Genomic DNA, 23,090 nt, shown 5'->3' with positions numbered 1-23,090 from the left:
ATTGAAAATCTTAAAAAAAATCATTAAGGAGCAGAAAAGCGAAAAATTCTCATATCTGCTTGCTTCTTTTTAACATGTCGCAAACGTAAAAAAATTACAGACATATATTTTTAAAAATAGGCAAAAGTTTTGCTTATTTTGATTGCTAAAAAGTGTCCGATAAAGAGACCCTTCCGGTGAAACGAACACCCAGATGTGGTATACTATACTGTGTGTATATATATCACAAAAAATACAAAACAGGATAAAAAGAGACAAATGAAGGGGGGGAGTTATTTATATATACATATACTTAAAACACTATTGTTACCTTTTTTGATAAGTGCCTTCAATAGCTTCTTTGAACTTATCCTCAAAATTATCAATCAATACATTTTCCTCATCTACCTCAGTTACTGAAAGATTTTCACACAAAAACTTTAAAACAAACACAGCCCATACATAAAAAGCAATTTGAATACATTTTTAATTTAAAAAAAAGATAAAATATTTTGGGTCCCAGTTACAAATGCCTTAACATAATGATACAAAAGTATTTGCTATAGATTTTAGTATTAGAAAAATTAAATTCTGTGAAGGGTTTCTCTAAAAACAACCTAATCACACGTTCAAAGCAAATGGAAATTTATGGTTTTCTAAAGAGGATAAAAAAGTTCAGAAAATTTTTTTTTTAAAGTAAAATAGGGCACTTATCGTTTAGAAAGCACAATATCTCAATCATTAACAATAACAAAATATATTAAAAACAATATCACAATCAATATCGAAAACATATATTGCTAATGACTGAATAAACATAATACTAATTATTGAATATAACAACTCAGAAAAACTACTGCTAACACAAGGTCCTTTTAATGAATGAGTATATCGCTAATGGGCTGCAATAGCTGCATGACTCAAAAAATCAAGTTTTGAGATAAGTAGGTTTAAAGTTTTCATTGCTAGGCAAAATGCATAAGAAATGCTTTAGTTTGCTTAAACGAAGGTTACCTTCAAGTTGAATTATGAGTTGCTCTAATATTGCTGCTGAAAGAATGTGTATTTTCATATTTACACCAGTTCTTAGTAAAAAAATGCGTGTTTTTTAAAGTTGTGCCATTATTGCAGCCTATGAGCGACATAAAATTATTTTAAAAAATGACACAGTATTTCTCATTTTGAATTATAAATTTCTATGAAATGCGACTAGTCGCATTAATTTTGATGAATGTCTACCAGCTAACTTTGAAGAAATAAAACAACGAAGATTTTACTAGCGACATATTAACCTAAAGAAGATCTTTTAAACCATTATTTATAAGTATTTAAACTATTAATATTCAACATACTGCAATACTGGCAATAGCACCATTTATTGAGGAGTAAGAGAAGTAAATTTGGCATTAGCGGATATTTTATCGGCAAATACGCAGAATATTCTTAAAAAGAATATTTCAACAAATGCACAGAAATTTGAGAATATACGAGAAAACATGAAATAGTTGTAAAATACAGTTGGTTAAAAACAGGAGACTTGGCAAGCATGGAATGAAAGACCTCATCATTTACAGGGTATCTACTATCTTTCAGATTTTCGAATTCATGACTTTCCATGACTAATTCTAAGAATTTTTCATGACTTAATGAAGTTACTATTTTCTCCCGACAAAAATAGAAAAATAAATTTAAAAAGCATTATAATAACATTAATTGAAATAATAGGTATAACCAAAACTGTTATACTCTGCATCTTCATATTTATAGTTTTTAAATAAAAAAAATGGATGAAATAAGGAGCTGAAGCAATAAAATAAGAGAAAAAAAATACAAAGGCAACAAATTTTTTTTCTGCAGAATTATATTCTTAAGATAGTTTTCTTGTTCATCGGAAAGGAAAGAAATACTCCCGATTTTTCTGTTCTCATTTCAGAATAAAAAAAATTCGCCAATCGCTTTCTTCAGTTAGAATTTTAAATTGACAAAATCAAAATAAAAAAATAACAAAAATTTAGAAATCACAGAAGTTTTTAAAAGATGATTCGCTCTATAAATGATGTTTTTTCTTTCATTCTTTGAAAAAACACCATAAACTTTAAAGAACATGATAAAAAAAATTTATATTTTAATAAAATATGACTGTGAGTGGGGACACCATGTTCGAAACGCCATGAGATTGGGTGGGGGTAGGGGGATAAATTCCATTTTAAAAATAAGATTTTTCAGCGACCTAAATCCATAACTTTCCATGATGAAAAAATAGAATCATGACAAATTTATTTCAATACCGAAATTCATGGCTTTCCAGGTGGGCAGATAACCTGCATTTATGAATTTGTAATAATTTGAAAATTGAGATAACTTTTATATTGAGTCACAATATCATATAAAATTTTTGTAAACAATTTTAAAGACATACTTGTATCATCATCACTATCAAGTCTTAGCTCAGACACATTACTAACAACGCTTGCAGTGTCAGCAACTGATTCTTCTTCACTAGCAAAATTGGAATCCTGTTTTTGACGCCCAACTGTAACACAATTTATACTTTAATAACACACACACACAAAAGGAATTTTTTTTATTTTCATATTCAAGAGGCCTAAGCAAATCAGGGAGTAAAATAATACTCTATTATCTGGTGTACAAGTTAACCTTGAATTTTAAGAAGTTGATATATACGTTAAAATAATCAACAAGTTTTGGGAACTATGAGCAGTAGCAAGCGAGAAACTTAAAAATAAACATCACAGAAGGGAACGAAATTGTAAGATATAGCTTGTACAATAAATTACATATTATTTTTCAAATAGTTTTTACAAGTTCAAAAATCCATCCCTATGGTACCTTACCACATTAGTCTCAGTAAAATAAAAATATATTTTTAAGTATGAAGATTTGCAAAAATAAGGAGAATAAAAATTATTATAAATGATACACGCATTAGATATTACAAAAAAGAAAAAACTATATACAACAATTTAATTACAGTAGGGAACCGATTATCCGGAACGATCGGGACCATCGCTATTCCGGATAACTGATTTTTCCGGTTTTCTGAATCACTACGAAAAGCCGTTTTTTTATTGTTAAACCCAAGTAAAAAAAAAAAATTATGATAATAATCTTAAAAAGAGGAAAAAACGATGAAGTAATACACTAATGATTATTTCCAAAGTGATGGTAAGGTAAACATCCTTCAAAAAAGAAAGAAAATCCTAAAATCTTATGAGGAAAAAAAATATTTTTTAAAAAAATGGCGGGAAAATTTCTCGAATTTCGTTCCGGTTTTTTGGTTTTCCGGTTTTCTGATTTCCGGATAACGGGTTCTGTACTGTATTATCAAGTCATAAGAAAAGACCACTAACAATATGTCAGGGTTAGAGGAAAAGCATGCCCCCCCCCTTAAAAAAAAGAAAAACTCTTTTTTTTTTTTGTCGAAACCAGTTTTATTCGGTTTAAGCCAGAATATTTTAGTTTATTAAAAATATTAGGTTAAATATTAATTCATGCTCTAAATTAAAAGAATTATAAGGTATGATTGTGCATATAACAAAAAGTGATTTGGCAGAACAGCGCAATATCAAATATTTGACACAAAAAAAATTCATAAGGAAATATTTTTTTAAATAAATAAATTTAGACATTATTAAAAATTAATCAAAATTCGGATAAAAGCGAAAGTATTTTAAAACAAGAAAAAAAGCTAGATAGAAATGAAACAAAAATCTCTCTTAATATTGCTCATATATAAAACAGCAAATTATTTTATATGTTAAAATATGAAAATTATTTATGAAATGAAAATTTACAATTTTAAAATGACATTCTTATCTACATTTAAGCTCTTAAACAAGAAAAATATTTTGTTTCTTAATTAATTATCAATGAGATTTGATAACAGTTTATTATCACAACCTTAAGATACCTGAATACCTTCGCAGACAAATTTCTGAGATTTTTAATTAAGAATTTTTTTTATATTTAGATTTATGTGTGTATTATAACACTGAAACATGATATGAACATAAATATGAAAAGAGAGGAAACAGGCCAAAAGAGACCGATAATTGGCTCTTTTTTTTCCAGAATCCTTAACCCTTGTTAAAATTTATTGTTCTTTCATTATCCTTTCTTTACAATACTCATAAAAATTCAACTTAGAATGGAGAAGACATTTCTTATGAAAATGAAAGAAAATAATTGAAAAATTAGCCTTTGTGATATTTTGAATTGATGTGTATAAATTTTTTTCTTATAAGAATGCCTGCTGGTTTTGGTTTACCTTTCCCAATAGCCTCAGTTTGGCAGTTTTTCCATTCATAAGAAACATGAATGCCTTTGGTTTCTGTATGTCAATTTGCGACAAGAATCACACCTTAGTTTACCTTTAACATTAATCTCTTACATTTAAAAAAAAATATTGATATCGTTCTTTCGTCCAGCATTTAAGAAGACTAGTTTTGTTTTCCTAGTTAACACTTAATGATTCATCTGTATAGACATGCTTTCCATTTCTATTATTCTTTCAACCAATTTCGAATCGGTTTTAGATCTTTTAGAAAAATTGTCCGCTAAATTCAGTTATCTTTTTTTAAAAAAATAATTACTTGAAAAATTGTTGAATTATGTTAAATGCTCCAAAATAGTAAAAATCTACAATATACTTATTTCTGCAAACTATGAACAAAACTCCTGCAAATGTTAATGTTTAAAATCGATAAGTGACAGGAAATCTTATAAAAGTTTAAGAGTCGGTAAGCATGCATCAGCTGAATCCCCTCACTGGCTTAGACTCATCTCAAATGCTTTTGTTTTACATTGAATGTTCTTGTTTCATCTTGAATGATCTTGTTTTAACTTGATTGGTCATGCTGTAGAATGTGAAACTGAATGAACTAGTTGGAGGATTATTAAAGATTTCTTAAAATAACAGGTCACTCGTGAAGAAGTTTTTGAATTCTATTAGACTTGAATGCAATTCCCTAGAAATTATGATACATTGTTGAAACTTCAGTTAGATTTTAGTTTTAAAAAAAAAAAAAGTTTTTTTTCTTCTCCAAATATTTGTTTAAATAACTGTAATAACTCTTAATGAATTTTATATTCTTGAACATATTTTATCTAACCAAATTTATAGTTATGTAGTTATAATAAATTTTATATTATATCTAGTTATTTACTAATCATTACTTTATTTACAAATATGTAAAGTTTTATGTTTGCAGATGCAAACATATGTTAAATTTCATACCACTTGGAGGACAATTTGATCGCCAATACATTCCTTCAAAGTTAGGGGTGCATTACCTAAGGCCCAAAAATGGCCCTCTAAGTCTCTTAACGTGTTTCCTGAACTGTCTAAAATATTATAAAATTTTTTAAAAAAAAAAACACTAAATTATTTAAGCCAGGTTCTTTAACAGAAAGCTACTACTTTCATTTAGAGCCTTGCTTAAAATATAAAAGTTCCACTGATGTAAGGTACAGAGTTTGCAGTGAATTGTAATTCTTTATGAAATTGTACAACTAAACTAAAAGAGAAATTATTTTTTTGCAAGTTGATACGGGTGCATAGCCAAATTTTTCAACAAAAAATTAGCACCTTTTAAGAACTCAAAAAATATTTTAAAGCACTACATTAAAAAAAAAAAATATCAATTAGGATAGGCACACTAACAGAACTATTTCCTTCTTACTGTTGAATATTCTTCAACAGTTCGAAGAGAAGAAGAAAAAAACTCTTCGCTTGATTATCTTAGCCGCCATAAAAAAAAGTTATGCACGATTTTAAATATATTCAACATTGAGTAGTTCATTCTGTTTTTTCAATTAATAATTACTTTATTTAATTACATAAAAAAATTCATTTTAATTCAAAATTATAATTAGTTTAACTATTATTTAAAAAGTTATTGAGTGATTTAAATAAAAGTAAGAAAGCATATTCAATAAAACACCAACAAAATTAATATAATTGATCATATTGACTTTATAAAGATATGTAAAGAACAAAGAAACTAATAAATTCATATTACTAATGTAACTCAGTGAATAACCCCTATTAAATTTTTATTAAAATTTGTTACTTCGTTGAGTATTTGTTTATTGAAATGATTGAAAACATTAATTTTGAAATGTAAATAATGAGTATTGAAGCTAAACATTTCTGTTAGGAGTAAATTATTATATGCTACTTACACTCATAATTATCAACAAATATGACATTATTGAATCTCATTATTTCAATAATTTTTAAATTAAGAGAAGAATTAGTTTTTTCAAATGACAAATCTGAATAAAGATTTTTTGCTGCATTTCAAGTAAAGAAAACATTTCACTTCATACTTTTTAAAAAAAAATCTTGCTTCTATATATTGAATATTTTAATAAAAGAACTTATAAGTATAATTAAAATCTTAAAAGCAATAATTAATAATAATAAACAAAAAAATTAATACAGTACAATAAAGGATTGAAAATTTTTATGCAATTAATAGATTATCTGTCAGGTAAAAAAAATTATGGGATTAAAAATCTCAATTAACTCTTATCTTTATAAAAATTAAATAAATAAAAGGGAGATGGAAATTTTGACGTGAAGTTTTGTGATGGTACACTACTCTTAACCACATAAAAAATACTTAATTAGCGAAAGATCTATATCAAGTTGAAGGATTCTGTTCTATAAATAGAAGAGAGCAAGAAGCCCATACGCTTCTCAGTGATGAAGACGCTTAATCAGAGATGAAATTAACAAGAGGAACAAAATTTTCTCTAGCTATTAGAGAAAAAATTTGACAACTATTCCCCATGATTAGCAAAAATAAGAGACTTTTAAGTTCCATTTCAAAGGGCACAAAATGAAACCTGAAATTTAAAATCCCTTGCAGAGTTGGACAGGAGAGCGCAAGAATTTTCCAACTGAGTATAAGCACATGCGAACCAGCAAGTATTTTATCAAACATGTAAATTGATACTCTTCCACATTACAGACTGACGGTGCGATGAAATTAATTGCGAAAAAGTGAATGTGAAAAACCCGCTTTTTGCGAAAATCGACATGGTAACAATATTCAATAAGTCATCATCAAAATAAATCATTTTGGATAAAGGAAAATTAAATACTTTAAAAAAAAAAAAACACCCAATGAAAATAAGTCACTTGAAGTCTTTTTTAAAATGCTATGCAGCCTGTGATAAGATGAATAAAATAATGTAAAATTTCAAAAATTCAGCAATAGTCATCACATTGATCTGGATCTTGTATTGTATTAGAAACGCATTTAGTTTTCTGAATAACAATATAAGTTAACTTGCAGATTAAATGTGATTATTTATATTTGAATTTAAATAATCACTACGTAACTAAGTTATTATTTAAATTTGAAATTTGCGCATCATAATATAGTTAAAATATGGGATTTTTTAAAATCGTGCAGAATTTCGTAGCAATAATCATTGAAAAGCGATTGAGAAACAACATAGATTTACAATACAATCTGCGCAAATTGACCGCATCAAATAGTGATAACTCAAATGTGCAATTCAAAAATTACGACATTTTTTTTCATTTTTTAAAATGAAATAATTTTGTTTAGAAGCTCCTGCGGGTTAGAGGTTGAACACCCCTATCCAAGGGCATATGATTCAATGTACATTAGGGCGTTTCACATCAATTTCGACTTTCCAAGATGAGTTACTCAGTTTCAACACCTTAAATATAAATGTAAGAGCAAAAACAATTACTTCAAGAAATCTAAGGGAAGTTTTTTGTATCAGTATATATACCAAGATATTCATCATATTTTGGTGACTTTCTGGCAGTGATCGAGAAACTAAAAATAATCTCACAATATTGAAAACTCAAAAGGTCCACCTCATAACTACCCTCAGCCCAGTGGCAGAATCACGGCGACATTGTCGCAAAACGTTACAGAGATCTTGTAGAAAGATTTTTCCTTTAGAAAGTAAAAAAATTCGGTTTTCTTTTCTGCAAAAATTTTTTTTCTCTCTAAAATTATATTTAAAAGATGTCTTTTTCGCGCATCGGAGGGGAAAGAAATATTCTTTAATTTTTCGATTCTTATTTGAGAAGAATGAAAAATAAAGAATATTGAAGTAAAAAATTTCTTTTCTGCAGAAATGTTAGAAATATTTTTTACCTTCATAATTATATTCAAGAGATACCTTTTTCCCTCATCAGGGGGGAAGAAATGCTCGTGATTTTTTTTTAACTTCCTTTCGGAAAAAATAAAAAAAATTTGGTTTTCTTTTCTTTCACTGATTTTACGATTTTTAATTATTATTTTTCTATGCGATGATGTTTACGAAATGCGAAAAAAGAAATAATTAGTGTGTTTTCCTCTTACAAAATGTGAGAATATCGCCCATGATATAAGAATAAAAAAATATTGCATACTCATCATTTTAAAAAAAATACATAAAATTTTATTATATCCAAATAGGCTTTTCTTTACAAATACAACGTTTCTGTTACTTTAAATTTAATTAATAACATGTATATTAGTTATTATTAAAAGTATCTTGCAGAAAAATATTAGCGCTAGAGGAGATTGTCGCAGAAAGCCCAAAAAATTTCTGCCACAGGGACCCTCAGAATAGATATATTTTTCTCTAAATTTCAAATTATATAACTAAACAAATTTTTACTTCACTTGGGCAAATTCATTTATTGCTAATGAGTACCTACTAATTCCTAAAATCATATCAACCAAGAGTATTGGGTCATAATTTAAGAAAACTTTTCCTACCATTTAATTTCTTCTTAGAATAATATCAATATAGCATTTTTCATAGACTTTTAGTCAAAATACAAAAGTATACAAGGAAGTAAATCACATATTTGCACTATACAATACTTAATTAACTCTAAAGATTAAATCATAATGAAACAAGTATTTATAATCATTTTATTTCACCTTAAAATAAATAAAAAAAATTTAGTAAATTTCTAGTCAGAAGACAATACAAGGAATTAAGGAAGATACACAAGGAAGTAAATCAGATAATTGCACAATACAATTGCTAGTTTACATTATTGATCATTCTAAATCAATTATATGAATGTATTAGTATCGATGTTGCTAATTTAAATGTATATATTAGTGTAAACAATCATGCATCACTAAGCATAACGTCAAAACGCATTGCGTAAGCATAACGTTAAAATGTCACCCAGAGATTAGATCTAGCAACCGAAAAGTATTAGTTAAAAATAAACATGCTACATTTAGTAATAAACTCTTTATGTATCTTAAATTTAAAAATATAATATAGAATTTTTTAAATGAATACAAGGAATAACAACAAATAAACATAATCTTAACCCTATTACACAGGCACTAACCAAATTTGTTTTTCTTCTTCCCTTTAGGCATTCGTAAAATGAAAATTCCAATCTAATAAACTAAAAATTTAAATGATCAAGAGGGGCAACAAGTTGATGTAAACTTTTTAAAGTTTTCGATCATCAAATAAAGAACGGAGTAATCACAATCATTTGTTGACATCCACATGGCGAAGTGTTTGCTTTGAAGAGCAACTGTGAAATGCCAGCAATATTTAGTAATAAATTAAAATAAATAAATAGTAAGTAAATTTATTTTTAACTTGTCATGTGCATTTTAAATGACTTACAACATTTTTTTTTCCAATTTATTTGCAAACATACATTATATTAATCGAAGTTTTACTGGTAAAAGACTTTAATATCTGATTAATGTACATGTGTGTCATGTGATGTAGCTTTTTTCCTTATCATAAAAATTTTATATTACTTGACTGCTTTCTATGATACAATAATTTTTAACTGAAATTAAATTTTTAAATAGTTTAAATGAAAAGAGAAGATTATATTTTCTCGGCCAACTTTTTCACCATGTTTTTAAATTTCTCTTTGTCATTTGGCAACAACTTGCATAATACAGACAGATCGAGACATTTTAGTTCGTAAGTTTCTCTGGCATAAGCGTCATGGTGAAATCTTTTATCTCGTCTTTTTGAGTTGTGTTTTAAAATGAGTTCTGATCCTTGCGAGTCCAGTAAGCGGCCCAACGAGGAATGCCAGCAAGAGAAAGAATTTACAGATGGATCTTCGCCATTAAAAAAATTTCGTGGGATTGGCCCTAATGAGCACGCCAAACCAAAGCGTCGGGGGAGGAGGGGTAAGAAGCGTAAACAGCGAAAGTCGTCCAATAGTGGTGGCGCTGCGTGTGGTGGTGAGCACCATGAGGAGTGCAATGTTGATCATCCAGCTGAGTGCGAAAAACACTGCATGTCTTGGGATTCTGATGAGGAAGACATCGAAGTAGAAGATTTTAATTTATTTGGCGATGTGTTGATTAGACCGACTAATGTTCCGAAAGCTCCAGAAAATTCCACACAGTTTATTATTGATGATCACGATGAATGCAGATTGTATAAGAGTTTCGAAACTCCTAATCCTTACTTGCCCGATTTCTTGCGACCCGAGAAAGATAATTCAGAAATCATCGAGCCAGAAGGTGAAGATGCCGCATACGTTGATATAAATTATGAGTACGAATCTCCCCACGATTTCGATAATTCCGCGTACTATGACAAGGAGTTCGAATTATCCTATAAGAATAATCGCTACGACGAACTTTTGCGACTCTCTCGTGAAGAGTTGATTTCTGGTCTGAGAAATTTGCAAGACCACATACAGGAGTTAAACGAGGAATTGGTTAAAGAAGACCCGGATCCTATACTTGAGCGGCTACAGACTGAACTTTTAGAGCAACAAGAAAAACATTCCCAGCTCAAGGAAGAAAACTCTAGATTGCAAAAGCGTCTAGAAGAAGCCGGGATTGATTATCGGTTACTCGAAGAGAACATTGCAAGTGAAAAACATCACTTAGTGGATCATTTAGTAGAGACGAGTGATCTTTTAGTGGACGCAAGTGAACAAACTAATGTGGAGAATCAGTGTTTAGAGGATAGCATGCAAAATGTAAGTCAAGAACAACTTGAAAATGATTCTACATATGAACCAGTTTTACAGTGTTCAGAAGAGTCATTAAGTAAACAAAGCACTCAGTCACCTTTGAGTGTATATAACCAGAAAGATAATTCTGAAAGTCCGTGTCACATACCTTGCATGGATGCTTCTAACAAAGAAAATGCTTGCTACGATGAACTAACATTTGAAGAACGTCTGCAATCGGCTAAGTGCACTCCACGTCATGAATCCTGCAATGATTCTTGCAGTGAACACATTCCTGTGAAGGGTATTTTGCGGGATTCCGAGTTCAATGAAACGCAATGTTGTGAGGATGTTTCTGATGAACATGAGATGAACGCAGTTACAGTGTGATATGTATAGAACTTTCTTTAAACAAATTGCTGCTCGGTGAATAAACATTAGAACTTGTTAATATCATTTATATGGCCAAATATCTAGAATGAAAAGTGGTATTGTTTTAAAGTTTTCATATTCAAATTGTCAAACTTCTCTTTCTTATCTTTTTGAGATTATTTATTGTTAAAAATAGTTAGAATTTGGTTTTAATCTTTTTTTCCTCTTCTTGTTCAATAGTTTGTAATTAATCAACAGAAAAGTTCATTTAGTTACCTAAATTGCCTAAGGCATGCATGTACATTTCTGGGCCGACCGATAAGATGGTTGTGTATTCTGTAAAAAATATTATTAGTCAAAATTATTAAAATTAACTGACAAAAGTGTTTATTTCTTTATTTATATTGTGACTTAGAATTTTTTTTTATTTGTTTACAAAATCTTTTGAAGTAAAGTTAAAATGATTTTTACAAATAAATAATTTCGTTTTATAATCTATTGTAACTGAAGAGATTTATTGTAAGATATGAGAAGTAATAAGTTTATATATAGTAATGAAATTAATTAATGGATTTTAAGAGAAGCACATATCAGTCTTGTTTAAAGAAATTTTCAAGGGTCATTGTATTCCGGGGTTTTAGTATAATTTTTCTGGGTCTAAAAACTTGAAGCAAAGCGTGTGATTTTTCTGCCAATACTTCAGAATTCCATGTATCTCATAACCATTAATTTGCAGACTGCCGGTAATCAAAAACTTATGATCAGACAAAAAAAATAATAATGATGATTTTTTTTTTTTTTTTTTTTTTGAAAAATTCTGCTTATGAGATGTTTACCTACACACAATTTTTTCCAACATTTCGTTTATTTCTGTTCAGCAGATTTTTGCTCTTTTGAATAATTAGGACTGTGCTGATATCGCATGTCTTACAAGATTCTGAAATGAAACATCAAACTGTAATGTGTTGCTATTCCGTATTCACATGATCTAAAAATCATATATCAGGATTCATTTTCATGAGAATTTAAAATCTAATGTCATGATTCATATTCACGTGAGTTTGAAATCCAGCAATGTGATTTGTATTGGTGCATGTTTTAAATCAAATTTTGCCTTGTGCTCTCATGCATTGCAATATTAAAAATCGATTTTTATATTTTTCCATGATATAAAAACTACACATTGACATTCCTACTCACATGATCTAAAAATTATGCATTGTGGCTCATATTTACGCAATTTAAAATTCAATGTTGTAATTTGCATTTTTTTTATTTTAAATTATAATATAAGAAGTAGTAAGTTTTTTCTTGAGTGGTTATTTTAAAGGTGTCATATTCTTCATTATAAGTTCCTTTAATTATATATACTAGCTCAAAAAATTACGTTAAAAAATATTATTCATGTTTGATATATATAAATTAATATCTTGATAACGATACTCAGGGTAAATTCACATTTTTCTGTAATAATTTTTAGAGTTAAACTAGTAACCTTGTGAACTAAATTTTTTGTCATTTTGTTGAACTTTTAATATTCTTTTATAAAATGTGTCGTTGCTCAACTATTCACAAAAATTAAATTTACATTTTAAAAATACTCAAATTGCTTCAACTAAATTTACTTACTACTTTTAAAATTAGATTTTTAATTTTTCAAGAAAAAAATTTTTTTTAATGGTTTTAAATTATGTTTAGAACAAAATTATAGACAAACGAAAGAAAAATACTGTGTGTGTGTAAGTTATTTTTTCGTAGAATTATATTAGGGTAAACAAAAAAAATCAATTCAATTTAAAAATACTTAATATGATAAAATATAGGTAAAATTAATAATAACGGATCTAAACTTTGGACCGAACAGCTACATTAATTAATAATCTGGTGGTACTTTCTAAAATTATTTTCGTTGCATGTTTTTTTTTTTTTTTTCGATACAGATATTGATTTGAAGTTTACTTGCAAGAGTTAAACACAGAAATATATATTAAAAATGTTTCTTTCTGTTTGCAGTTATGTAACATGTGTTAGTTGTATTTTTTTTTTTTCTCCAGCTGAGTAGTTCTGAAAAAGAACTGAAATTGTATCCATGGTTCCTGCGGTCCTTGAAAAGTTTTCTAGTGGTTGTAAATTTAAGTTAATGCTAGAAGATATTTCTTATTTTAAGATACCACTTAATCCTTAAGTGGTTTAGGAACTTGAGCTTTAATGCATGTATACTTTCTTTGGAAAACTGCAAAAAAAAATTTTTTTTGGTGGTTACACAGGAATTAAAATTTGAACATTTGTTTTATTATCGTTTTCGCTTGTTAAAATTTTCAAGAACTGCGGGAACCCTGTGTAGCACTAAAATTTCCGAAAGAACAAATTTGAGGGGTCAAAAACTATGATTTCTTAGATCTGCGCAACCTATAGCCGGGGGCCTGAACTGTCTAAATACTAATAAAAATGTGAAGAAAAAAAAAGTTATCGAAAGTTTTTTGGCAGCTGTGCTTTGTACAGTAAGTTACTGATTTATTTCAGTCTTCATTAGAGTACCAGATTATAACCATTTAATTTTGCAAATTCTTTTTTTGGCAAAAAGTAAAAATAGATTTCTTATGAATTTTTATTAATAAATGGGAGGGATTCCTTATTCGAAAAGTAAATGTTAAAGCATAGGATTTTAAGAATGCAATTTCGTTATTCTGATACTATATAGCAGGGGTGAAGGATTATTTGTGGCATGTACCCGAGTTCCCTTTCAATTTTTGTGCTATTATTTTTAAAAAAATTTATTATCTTTCTGTAAGTGTTTCAAAATTGCTGAGAACAAATATGAAAGACTAGGTGCAACATTGTTCAATTCAAGGAGAGTTTTCCATTTCTAATATAATTATGACACAAAAAGCATCTGGAGAATTAGAATTAATAGAGATGCAAGAAAATCAAGCTCTACATTTAAAGTTGACGTTGATTACTGAATTTTGGAAATTTGTACCAGAATCGAAGTATCCTGAATTAAGAAAGGCTGCTTGTCGAATTATTTCAATATTTGGAACAATGTACTTATGTGAATCGTTTTATTCCACTTTAAAATTCGTTAAATCCAAACACCGATCAGTATTAACTAACCAGCATCTCAAAGAATTACTGAGTAGTGCTGTCACCATTTATTCACTAAATTTTAAAGAATTATCAAGAAGTAAAATAAATGTGTTTAATTTAAAATTCAATAAATATATTTTGTACTTTTACTTATATGTTTTCGATAAATATAATTTATGCAAAAAAAATTTAATACCTTTTAAATACATATTTAAAGGCGGCTCGCGAAAAATTTCAAATTTTGAAATATGGCTCGACTATGTAGGAGCTTGGCCACCCCTGATATACAATAAGCAGTAAAAAAATGTCTGACTAAATAATAGTAAAATTGAAATTTTCTTAGTTTCTTTCTCTTTATTTGTCTCTAATTTATTTGCTTTTTAGTCTACGTTTAGAGTAATTTAGTTTAAATATATTTATTTAATTTATATTATCTTTATTATGTGAGAAATGTAATTAAGCACGTGTAATTCATATTAGTATTTTTAACTAGAATCTAAATACACTCTGAATTTTTACAATTATATCTTAAGTTATTAGTGACCCTCAGCATAATACTTCCTAACTTTTGTACAACTCACCAACAGCAAAAATAGTTCTGCATCATTGTTGTGACATTTTTAATTTATTTTTTAAATTTAAAAATTTCCATGGTGGTAGTCTTATCAAAATTTACCTTGAACATGGATGCTGTTCACAGGAAACTGGAAAGAACTCAATTATATAATAAAGATTTGAAGTTTCCCCTTTCAACAAGCTAGACTACAAGCAACATAACTAGAATGAACTGACAAGAGAAAATAGCTCCTCAACCTCTTGTTTCAACGTTAAGTAAAAAAAACTTTTCGGTTTAAATATAAATAGATTTTTTAATTCTAATCGTATGGAATCCTCGTATTGTGTAGGGCTAAAACACACTAATAATTTCCTTTTTCGCATTTTGTAAAACCTTCATCGCAATAAAAAATTGTGAAATCCGTAGCAGTAACTACCGATAAAAAGATCGAAGGCAAAATCACGTGAATCGGAATCTTCAAAGAAAGATTACTGAGTGTGTGTTTTCATTTCGATAGCTGTAATAAACAATATGAAATTAAAAATAGAGGATTTTAAAAGCTATGTGGAAGTCAATAGTGATAACTAAGCAAAATAATAAATTTCTGCAGAAAATAAAACCAACATTTTTTACTTTCTGCAAGAACTCTGTGACCATGTCACCATGATTCTACCACGGGGTACCTATGTTTATCTAAGTGAAGCCCTTCATTTTTTTTTCCCGCTATTAAAGTTATCAACAGATTATCATGCAAATCATAGGTAAGAAAATAACTGCCTATTGAACATTTAAAAATTAATGAAGTTGGTGGCCGGAAAATGTTCTTATAAAGGGTTAAAACTAAACTACATTAAATCAAAAGTTGTATGTCATAAAGCAAGTTAATATGTAAATTAAAATATATATAATAAATAAAAACATCAAAATGCATTAAAATTGAACTTTCAGAATATAGCGTTTCCTGTATTTAAAAGATTGCAACAGAACATACTCCTTTGTAGATAAAGATCAGGGGTCTGTACAGGCCGAATTTACTAACGTTTAGTGGTACCTTCACAAATTCAACTTCAGGAAAAACGTTAGTTTCACAAATTCAATTTTAGGAAAAACGTTAGTTTCACAAATTCAATTTTAGGAAAAACGGTAGTTTCACAAAATACTTTTTTTGAAATTTTATTTTTGTATCCCTTAAGAAACAATAAATCCATATTTTTGTGTTGATTTTTTTAATATAATTTTTAATTTTTCACAAATTATGTCTAAATTTTCACAAAATCGGTACCTCTCAGAAAAACCTAGACAGACCCCTGAAGATATTGGATGTATTGTGCTTTAGAATGTGTCTCAACATGTTGTACTTATCTCAAGGTACAATTACCTAATGGTTTAATTAAGTCAAAATTTTAGTCATTCTAAGATATCATTATTTTCTCACAACTTAACATTTAAGAATCTTCCCTTCTATTATCAAATAATTCAATTTTAAGTTTTTAAAATAAATAATCTGAAAATAGAATGAATGTAAAATTTTGACTGTTGAAACTTTATGAAAGACAGGAGTCATTCTGTTACTTTTTTATTCCTTTCCAAAGTAGTTCTGTTCTGATATTCTTGTTTTTTATTTTGTTTAGAACATCCCATTTTCTATGAATCTTAAAATAATCAATTTGGATTCTTGATCTAACTAAGAATGATTTGTCATAGCTGCCATCTGTTCAGAATTTTTTGGATTTGTTCCTAATTTTTAAATCCAATCTGAAAATCTGATATTTTTATAAAAAATCTGAATTTTCATAAAATTTTTGATTTTAAACTAATCCTTTTTTCTGATTGCCACAAGCACGCATCCTGTGATTATTGTGCTAGAGTAATTTTTAGTAGTTTTTTATTGGAAAATACTATTCCAATAGCTGTTGCTGATTATTTCACTAAATTATTATTTTTTTAAATTTTTTTTGTAGTATTTAAGCACTTGCATCAGAAATATTTGTTTATGATGCAGATTATTATTTACCTGTGTTTTTGTTAATTTGTAGATAAATAATTATATATTAATAGGTAATGTTTGTTTTTAATCTATTATACCGGCATTCCTAATTATAAAATATTAATATTATAAATTTTCCACAATAGATGGTGTTAATAGTTTTGTTTTACTAATTTACATATTTAAATATATGTCTATTAATGTTATGATTTAATAGTTAAATTTTTGTCTTACTCTCTTAATTAGTGTCCCTAATTTTTGATTCATAAGGTTGGCAGCTATGATTTGTGAAAATTTCATAATTCAAACTTAAGAACTGATCACTAATAATGGTTTTGGCATACAGCCTATCCTGTAGGATTCATTGTTTTACTCTGCTGAGGATTCAATCATTCTATGAAGAAGAAAAAAACCAAAACACATATTTAGGAAAATGAATTTATAGGTCATATGATTATTTGTTGTTTTTAGCAAATACAATATTGTAGGGTGGAGTTTCACAATTAGATCTGGCTCTTCTATTTGATTTTAAAAATACAAATCAATGATGAGAATCGTATCAAAGAATTCTTAAATGGTGATATCGAGAAATGATCTCTCTTTTGCAGATTGGCATATTCTTAGTGTTTTTGTTTTAAAATTATTAAAACTCTACTCTAAAATTGTTTGCTTAGTTCAATTATAATTAAATATTAGTTTCAGGAGATATTAACTGATTGATATTGGCTATTTTTTTAATGCAACAGTACTATAAAAAATTTTAATATATATTGAACGCTAAGAGTTATTGGGAGCTTAATTTCTAAAGTTATATTGGAAACTGTTAAAACTTTCTGATCTAAACAAAGTCATTCTAATTTGACCATATATTAATTTGTAAAGTCTGTAAAAAAATGACAGATAAATAAAAATTATCTTCAAGATAATAAATATTTTAATTGTTCAGTTTTTAAAATGGAAGATTAATTGTGTTTAGTCTCTTTGGAGACAGTACTATAATTAAGTTAGTAAAGAATTAAGCCAAATCAGTTAAAAAAAATTTCAAGGTCTTGATAAAAATAACACTAATTAGTTTTAGTAGTTAGTTTAGTACTGAATTTTTTTCTAATCGGAATATATTTTAAGTGTCATATTTTTTATAGTATATTCAGTTTTTCAAAAAGTCTTGGTATTTATAAACATAATTCTCTTTTTGCACCCACTCATCATACAATAATTTTCATTGAAGTCTTACCTACAATCGTAATATTAGTTTAGATTAAATTTTTTTAAGCTAATGCTACTCTGCAATGTTGATCAATTTCTTATTTTTGTAATAAAATCTATTTGCAATAAACGTTGACATACAATTTTTATTTTTATACTATAAATTTTCTAATATTATTACTCTTTTTTTTTCTCAATATAGTTGTGCCCTCTATTTTGTTTAATCATGCCTCCAAAGGGCTGTTGTAAAATTAAATGGGAGGCACAAGTCCCTGCCCCCCCCCCCTCATTCTGCAAGTCAACCACAAAGCTAATACAATATAGTATTTCTTTATTGTTAGGAACGATTAATGATATAATATAAAAGTGCTGCTTGTTTTATGTCTAAGGGGCCGTTCAAAAAGTATGCACACAAAAATGGAGAAATTTCAAACCCCTCCCCCCCCCTTTGAGTACGTACATTTTATTAGTCTACCCCCCTTTTTCATAAAAATTAAAATAATTATGTTTTAAATAAAATTAAATATTTACTTAAGGAGTGTGCAGGATAAAGTCAAATTTAAATTTGGTGTATGTTTATAAAGTACGTACTTTGTATAATACCTCCCCCCCTCCCCATCGTACAAAACCGTACATAATAGCAAATCCCCTCCCCCCCCCTTCGGGATGTACGTATTTTTTGAACGGCCCCTAAAATAATTTCTTATTTCATATAAACGGTATCCGCGCACCTGGAAAGTCATGAATTTGGCTATTGAACAAAATTTTTCATGAATTCCGAATATCTGAATTTACAACAAAATCCCCACTCAGAGTCATATTTTATTAAAATATAAAAAGTTTTTATCATTCTCATTAAAAATTATGCTGTTCTTACGAAAAATGAAGAAAAAAACATTTCTAGAGTGAAGTATCTTTTAAACTTATGTGATTTCAGAATTATTATTATTCATCTTTTTTTTATTTTATCAATTTAAAATTCAAGCAGGAGCAAGTCAGTCATTGGCAATTTTTTTTTAAATTCCGAAATACGAGCAGAAAAATCAGGAGTATTTCTTTCTTTTCTGATGAACAAGAAAAGTATCTTTAGAATATAATTCTGCAGAAGGAAAAAAAATTTTTTTTCAGCTATTTTATTGCTTCAACTATTTCTTTACTCTGTTTTTTAAAGTTAAAATCAATAAATATGAAGATGCAGAGTATAACAGTTTTGGTTATACCTATCATTTTAATTAATGTTATTATAATGCTTTTTAAATTTATTATTCTGCTTTTGTCCGAGAAAATAGTAACTTTGTTAAGTCATGAAAAGTTCTTGGAATTAGACGTGGAAAGTCATGAATTTGAAAATCTAAAATGTAGCCAATGTAAAACACAACCAAGAAAATTATTAGTTTTCCTTTTACTCCTCTATACTCCTAGTTAGTACTCCTTTTAGTTTTTTTCAATCATTGTTTAGTAGTGAGTAAGTTATTTTTTTAAATGGAAAAAAAAAAGTTTTTCTTGTTATTTGTATCTATTTAACCTTACACTTATTAATAAATACTGTAAATACTTAACACCATTGTGTAAACCAGTCATGTACTGCTGACATTTTTAATCAAGAACTCATTTTGCTCTCCTGTGTATGCCTTCTTGCGCTATAGGTTTCGTGTTCCCAAATTAAGAGACATTTAAAAGTCCCTAGTTTTAGAAGTTATGATGCAGTTCTAACTGAAAGTTTTACAATAATTTTATGTACTTCCCCACCCAAGAATTTCTGAGGAGTGTTTAATTATTAGTACTGAACATTAATATTTCAAAAGCTGAGATAAATACTGAATTCAACCTAGAAATATTAGAGAATAAGGTTCATTAGTGTTCTCTATTAAAAAAAATTACATCACAAAATATTAAGCCAATTTTTGTACAAAATGAAACAGAATAATAATTAGAAATAATTTGTATTAAGCCAGCTTAATCTAAGTTTTTTTTTTTTTTTTAAATTTATCTAAAGATGTTTTTCATGAAAATCATTTTAATTTTTATTTAAAAGTAAACATGTAGCCAATATGTTGGTTTTTGTTGTTTTCTAATGTATATTGCACCACATTTCATTTTAATTATTCTGGTCATTTCCATGTGTAAATACCTATATTATTGATTGCTTCAATGTTTTTATCTTCATTGTTTGATTCCAAAGCTTTTGTAAATGCTTTTTTGTCTCTGTATTGCTTCATTGTGTAGAAGTTAAAAGGGTTCAGTAAGAGAAGGTATTCTACTTCCTCCATAGTAACCTAAGGAGAATTATGTGATTTCATTTTGTGTCAAATATTAATCAATTCATGATTTTATAAGTTTCAAGTGGGTGAACTAATATTAAGGTTGTAAGTATGATTTCTCAAAGGTACAGGTGTGATTGTATTCCGGGTTTTTCGTATCATCTGCCCAGGTAATTCATAGAAGCCAGGATTAAATTCATAGAAACTAGGAACAGAACATGTGATTTTTTGCAAAATTCCGCGTATCTCAGAACTATTGATTTACGGACTTCAACGAATCAAAACTTATAATCCAACGAAATTTTAACCGGAATTAAAAATTTAAAGTAAGAATTAAGTACTAAAATTTAAATTTTGAAACTTTCTCCAAATCGCGTTAACAAAACAAGTGACTGTTCTGCAATTTTGATATATATATATATTTTTGTTTATTGAATTTTTATCGTTTTTAATATTTGAAACTCCGCTGGAATCCGCTGATATCGTGCTTTATAACATCGCGATCATTTTAATATCGAACATCGATTTTCGTATTTATCCGATTTAAATCATTCATTGTGAATTGTATTCAGGCGATTTAAGAATCTTACATCTCGATTAGTATTCACGAGATTTAAAAATCCAATGTCGCAATTTGTATTTACACGTTTTTGAAATCAATATCGCGATTCCTATTCTTTCAAATTTAAAATCCAATGTCGCTAGTTGTATTCACAGGATCTGAAAATCATGCATCGCGATTCGTATTTCGTGTTACAAAAATCCGGTATTGCGATTTGTATTATCGCCTTCCTAAATCCAATAACGCGATTCATATTCACACGATTTCAAAACCCAATGTACTTTTTTTTGTGATTTCGGGTTCTTGAAATCTGATATTGCGATTCTTGTAAGAATTAAGTTTTTTTCTTAAATTTGTTAGTATAAAAGTGTTTTATTAAAAGGTAATTTAATTATAAATCTTAGTCCAAAAAATTTATATTAAATATGAGTAGTATATAAATTGATATCTTGTTATCATGCTTTTGCTCATAAAATTTTCAGGGTTTTTTTCACCCCTGAAGCTATTAATAGTATATTGAAAAGATTTTTCAAATTATTTACAACCTTAAAAAACGAAATCAAATTCAACAGAACATATTTCAGTGAACAAAATAACACAGAAAATAATGAAAAATATTAATTAGTTACTTGATAAATATTAAAATTGCATTCACATAATTCTTCTTTGGTCAATGTGTATAATATGTAGATCAACAGCAGTAAGTGTTATGCAAAAAAAAAAAATGTCTTTCAAGTGTATAATAAACATAGGCTTCTTTTTATTTAAATCACAATGTTCATGTTTTTTTTCTTTTTCAAAAAGGATAAATTTCTTTTTACAATCTCCTGGTTGTTTTTGTTCAATGTGTGAGTTTTAGTCTTTTTAGATTACTGAAACTTAAACATGCACACCTTTTTGAGTGAAGGACTGGATGCATATTTAGACATGAATTTTCTTCTAAACATTAGTGTTCTAAATTATTTTTTATCAGCTAACTTAGCAATATATTTTAAGAAAATTAATTACTTAGAATTAATGTATCTTGTTTCATTTAAAAATGAAAAAACTGATTTTTTAAAAAAAATTGCCTTTTTATTGAAAAATAGATTTATAATAATATACAGCTGAACCTTGTTGACGTAAACTTCTTTTAACATGAACAAATTTTCAATTTCCCCTCAAACTGTATGCACGTAAATATTACTTTAATGTACTTTTAACCAGTCGTATCTTTTAAGGGGATCTCGAATCTATATGTATAAGATTTGGTCTTTTAAATGCTCTGTTTAAGTGTTGATAATCGCAACATTACAGCAGTGGAATGAAATACAGTTAAAGCCTGCTATAGTAAACCTTCAAGGGACCGAAATTTCGGTTCACTACATCCGTATTGCAAACAATTGGGTATAATATAGCCTACGTCACAGGTTGTGTTGTTCCTACTAAATTTAACCCATGAACGACATTTTCTGCGAGCCTAACTTCAAGGCACAAATAAACAAACGAAGTGTTCGATCGTTTAAATAGCTGCTCGCCAGATTTTATTGCATTATAAAGAAAAGTTATTGAAACTAAATAAACAACTAAAATAAATAACAGCAACTACTAATAACAATAACTAAATAAACAACAACTAAATTCCATTCGTTTAGCATTGCGTCATATGTTGTTCCTACTAAATCGAAGTAGTTGTGTTTTTTTCATATTATACCCAATTGCAAACAATTTTTCCGAACTCCCCCCTTTTATTACACATCATTTAAATAAATGACCCATAAAATGAAATACAAAAATGATTAAAAATCAATATGTAGTAACTAAAAATGTGTTATCTTTTATTTTTATTACTCTTCGTCTTGCATGCAAAAAATTTAGGGTTCTGAAACTGAGATGGAAGAACCAAAATGGCTACATTCCATTCAATAGATGCTTTTAAAAATCGGTACAGTACAGAACCCGTTATCCGGAAATCAGAAAACCGGAACGAAATTCGATAAATTTTCCCCCCATTTTTAAAAAAAAATTTTTTTTTCCTCATAGGATTTTAGGATTTTTCTTTCTTTTTTGAAAGATGTTTACCTTACCATCATTTTGGAAATAATCATTAGTGTATTACTCCATCGTTTTTT

The 23,090-nt window shown here is 27.9% G+C and overlaps 2 protein-coding genes across 2 annotated transcripts in view; one reads left to right on the top strand and one right to left on the bottom strand.

Moving 5' to 3' along the window:
- The window catches only part of LOC107436102 (Interferon-related developmental regulator 1), a 35,149-nt gene extending 25,654 nt beyond the window's left edge, over nt 1-9,495 (bottom strand). Inside the window, exons 1-3 of the mRNA XM_016047676.4 lie at nt 9,353-9,495; nt 2,399-2,512; nt 311-395 (exon numbers count right to left, since the gene is read on the bottom strand). Coding sequence (XP_015903162.1) covers nt 311-395; nt 2,399-2,512; nt 9,353-9,383 — 230 coding nt within the window. The 5' untranslated portion in view covers nt 9,384-9,495. The remainder of the gene's footprint in view (nt 1-310; nt 396-2,398; nt 2,513-9,352) is intronic.
- A 355-nt stretch (nt 9,496-9,850) lies between these two features.
- On the top strand, nt 9,851-11,703 carry LOC107436101 (DNA ligase 1). Its single transcript, XM_016047675.3, has one exon. It carries the CDS (start codon nt 10,022-10,024, stop codon nt 11,336-11,338), a length of 1,317 nt encoding a protein of 438 aa, XP_015903161.1. The 5' UTR covers nt 9,851-10,021; the 3' UTR covers nt 11,339-11,703.
- The last annotated feature ends 11,387 nt before the right edge of the window (nt 11,704-23,090 follow it).

This window comes from Parasteatoda tepidariorum, chromosome 4, assembly GCF_043381705.1.
Source record: "Parasteatoda tepidariorum isolate YZ-2023 chromosome 4, CAS_Ptep_4.0, whole genome shotgun sequence".
NCBI lineage: Eukaryota > Metazoa > Arthropoda > Arachnida > Araneae > Theridiidae > Parasteatoda > Parasteatoda tepidariorum.
The sequence above is the reverse complement of the archived record's forward strand: the minus strand, read 5'-3'. Positions and strand labels throughout refer to the sequence as shown.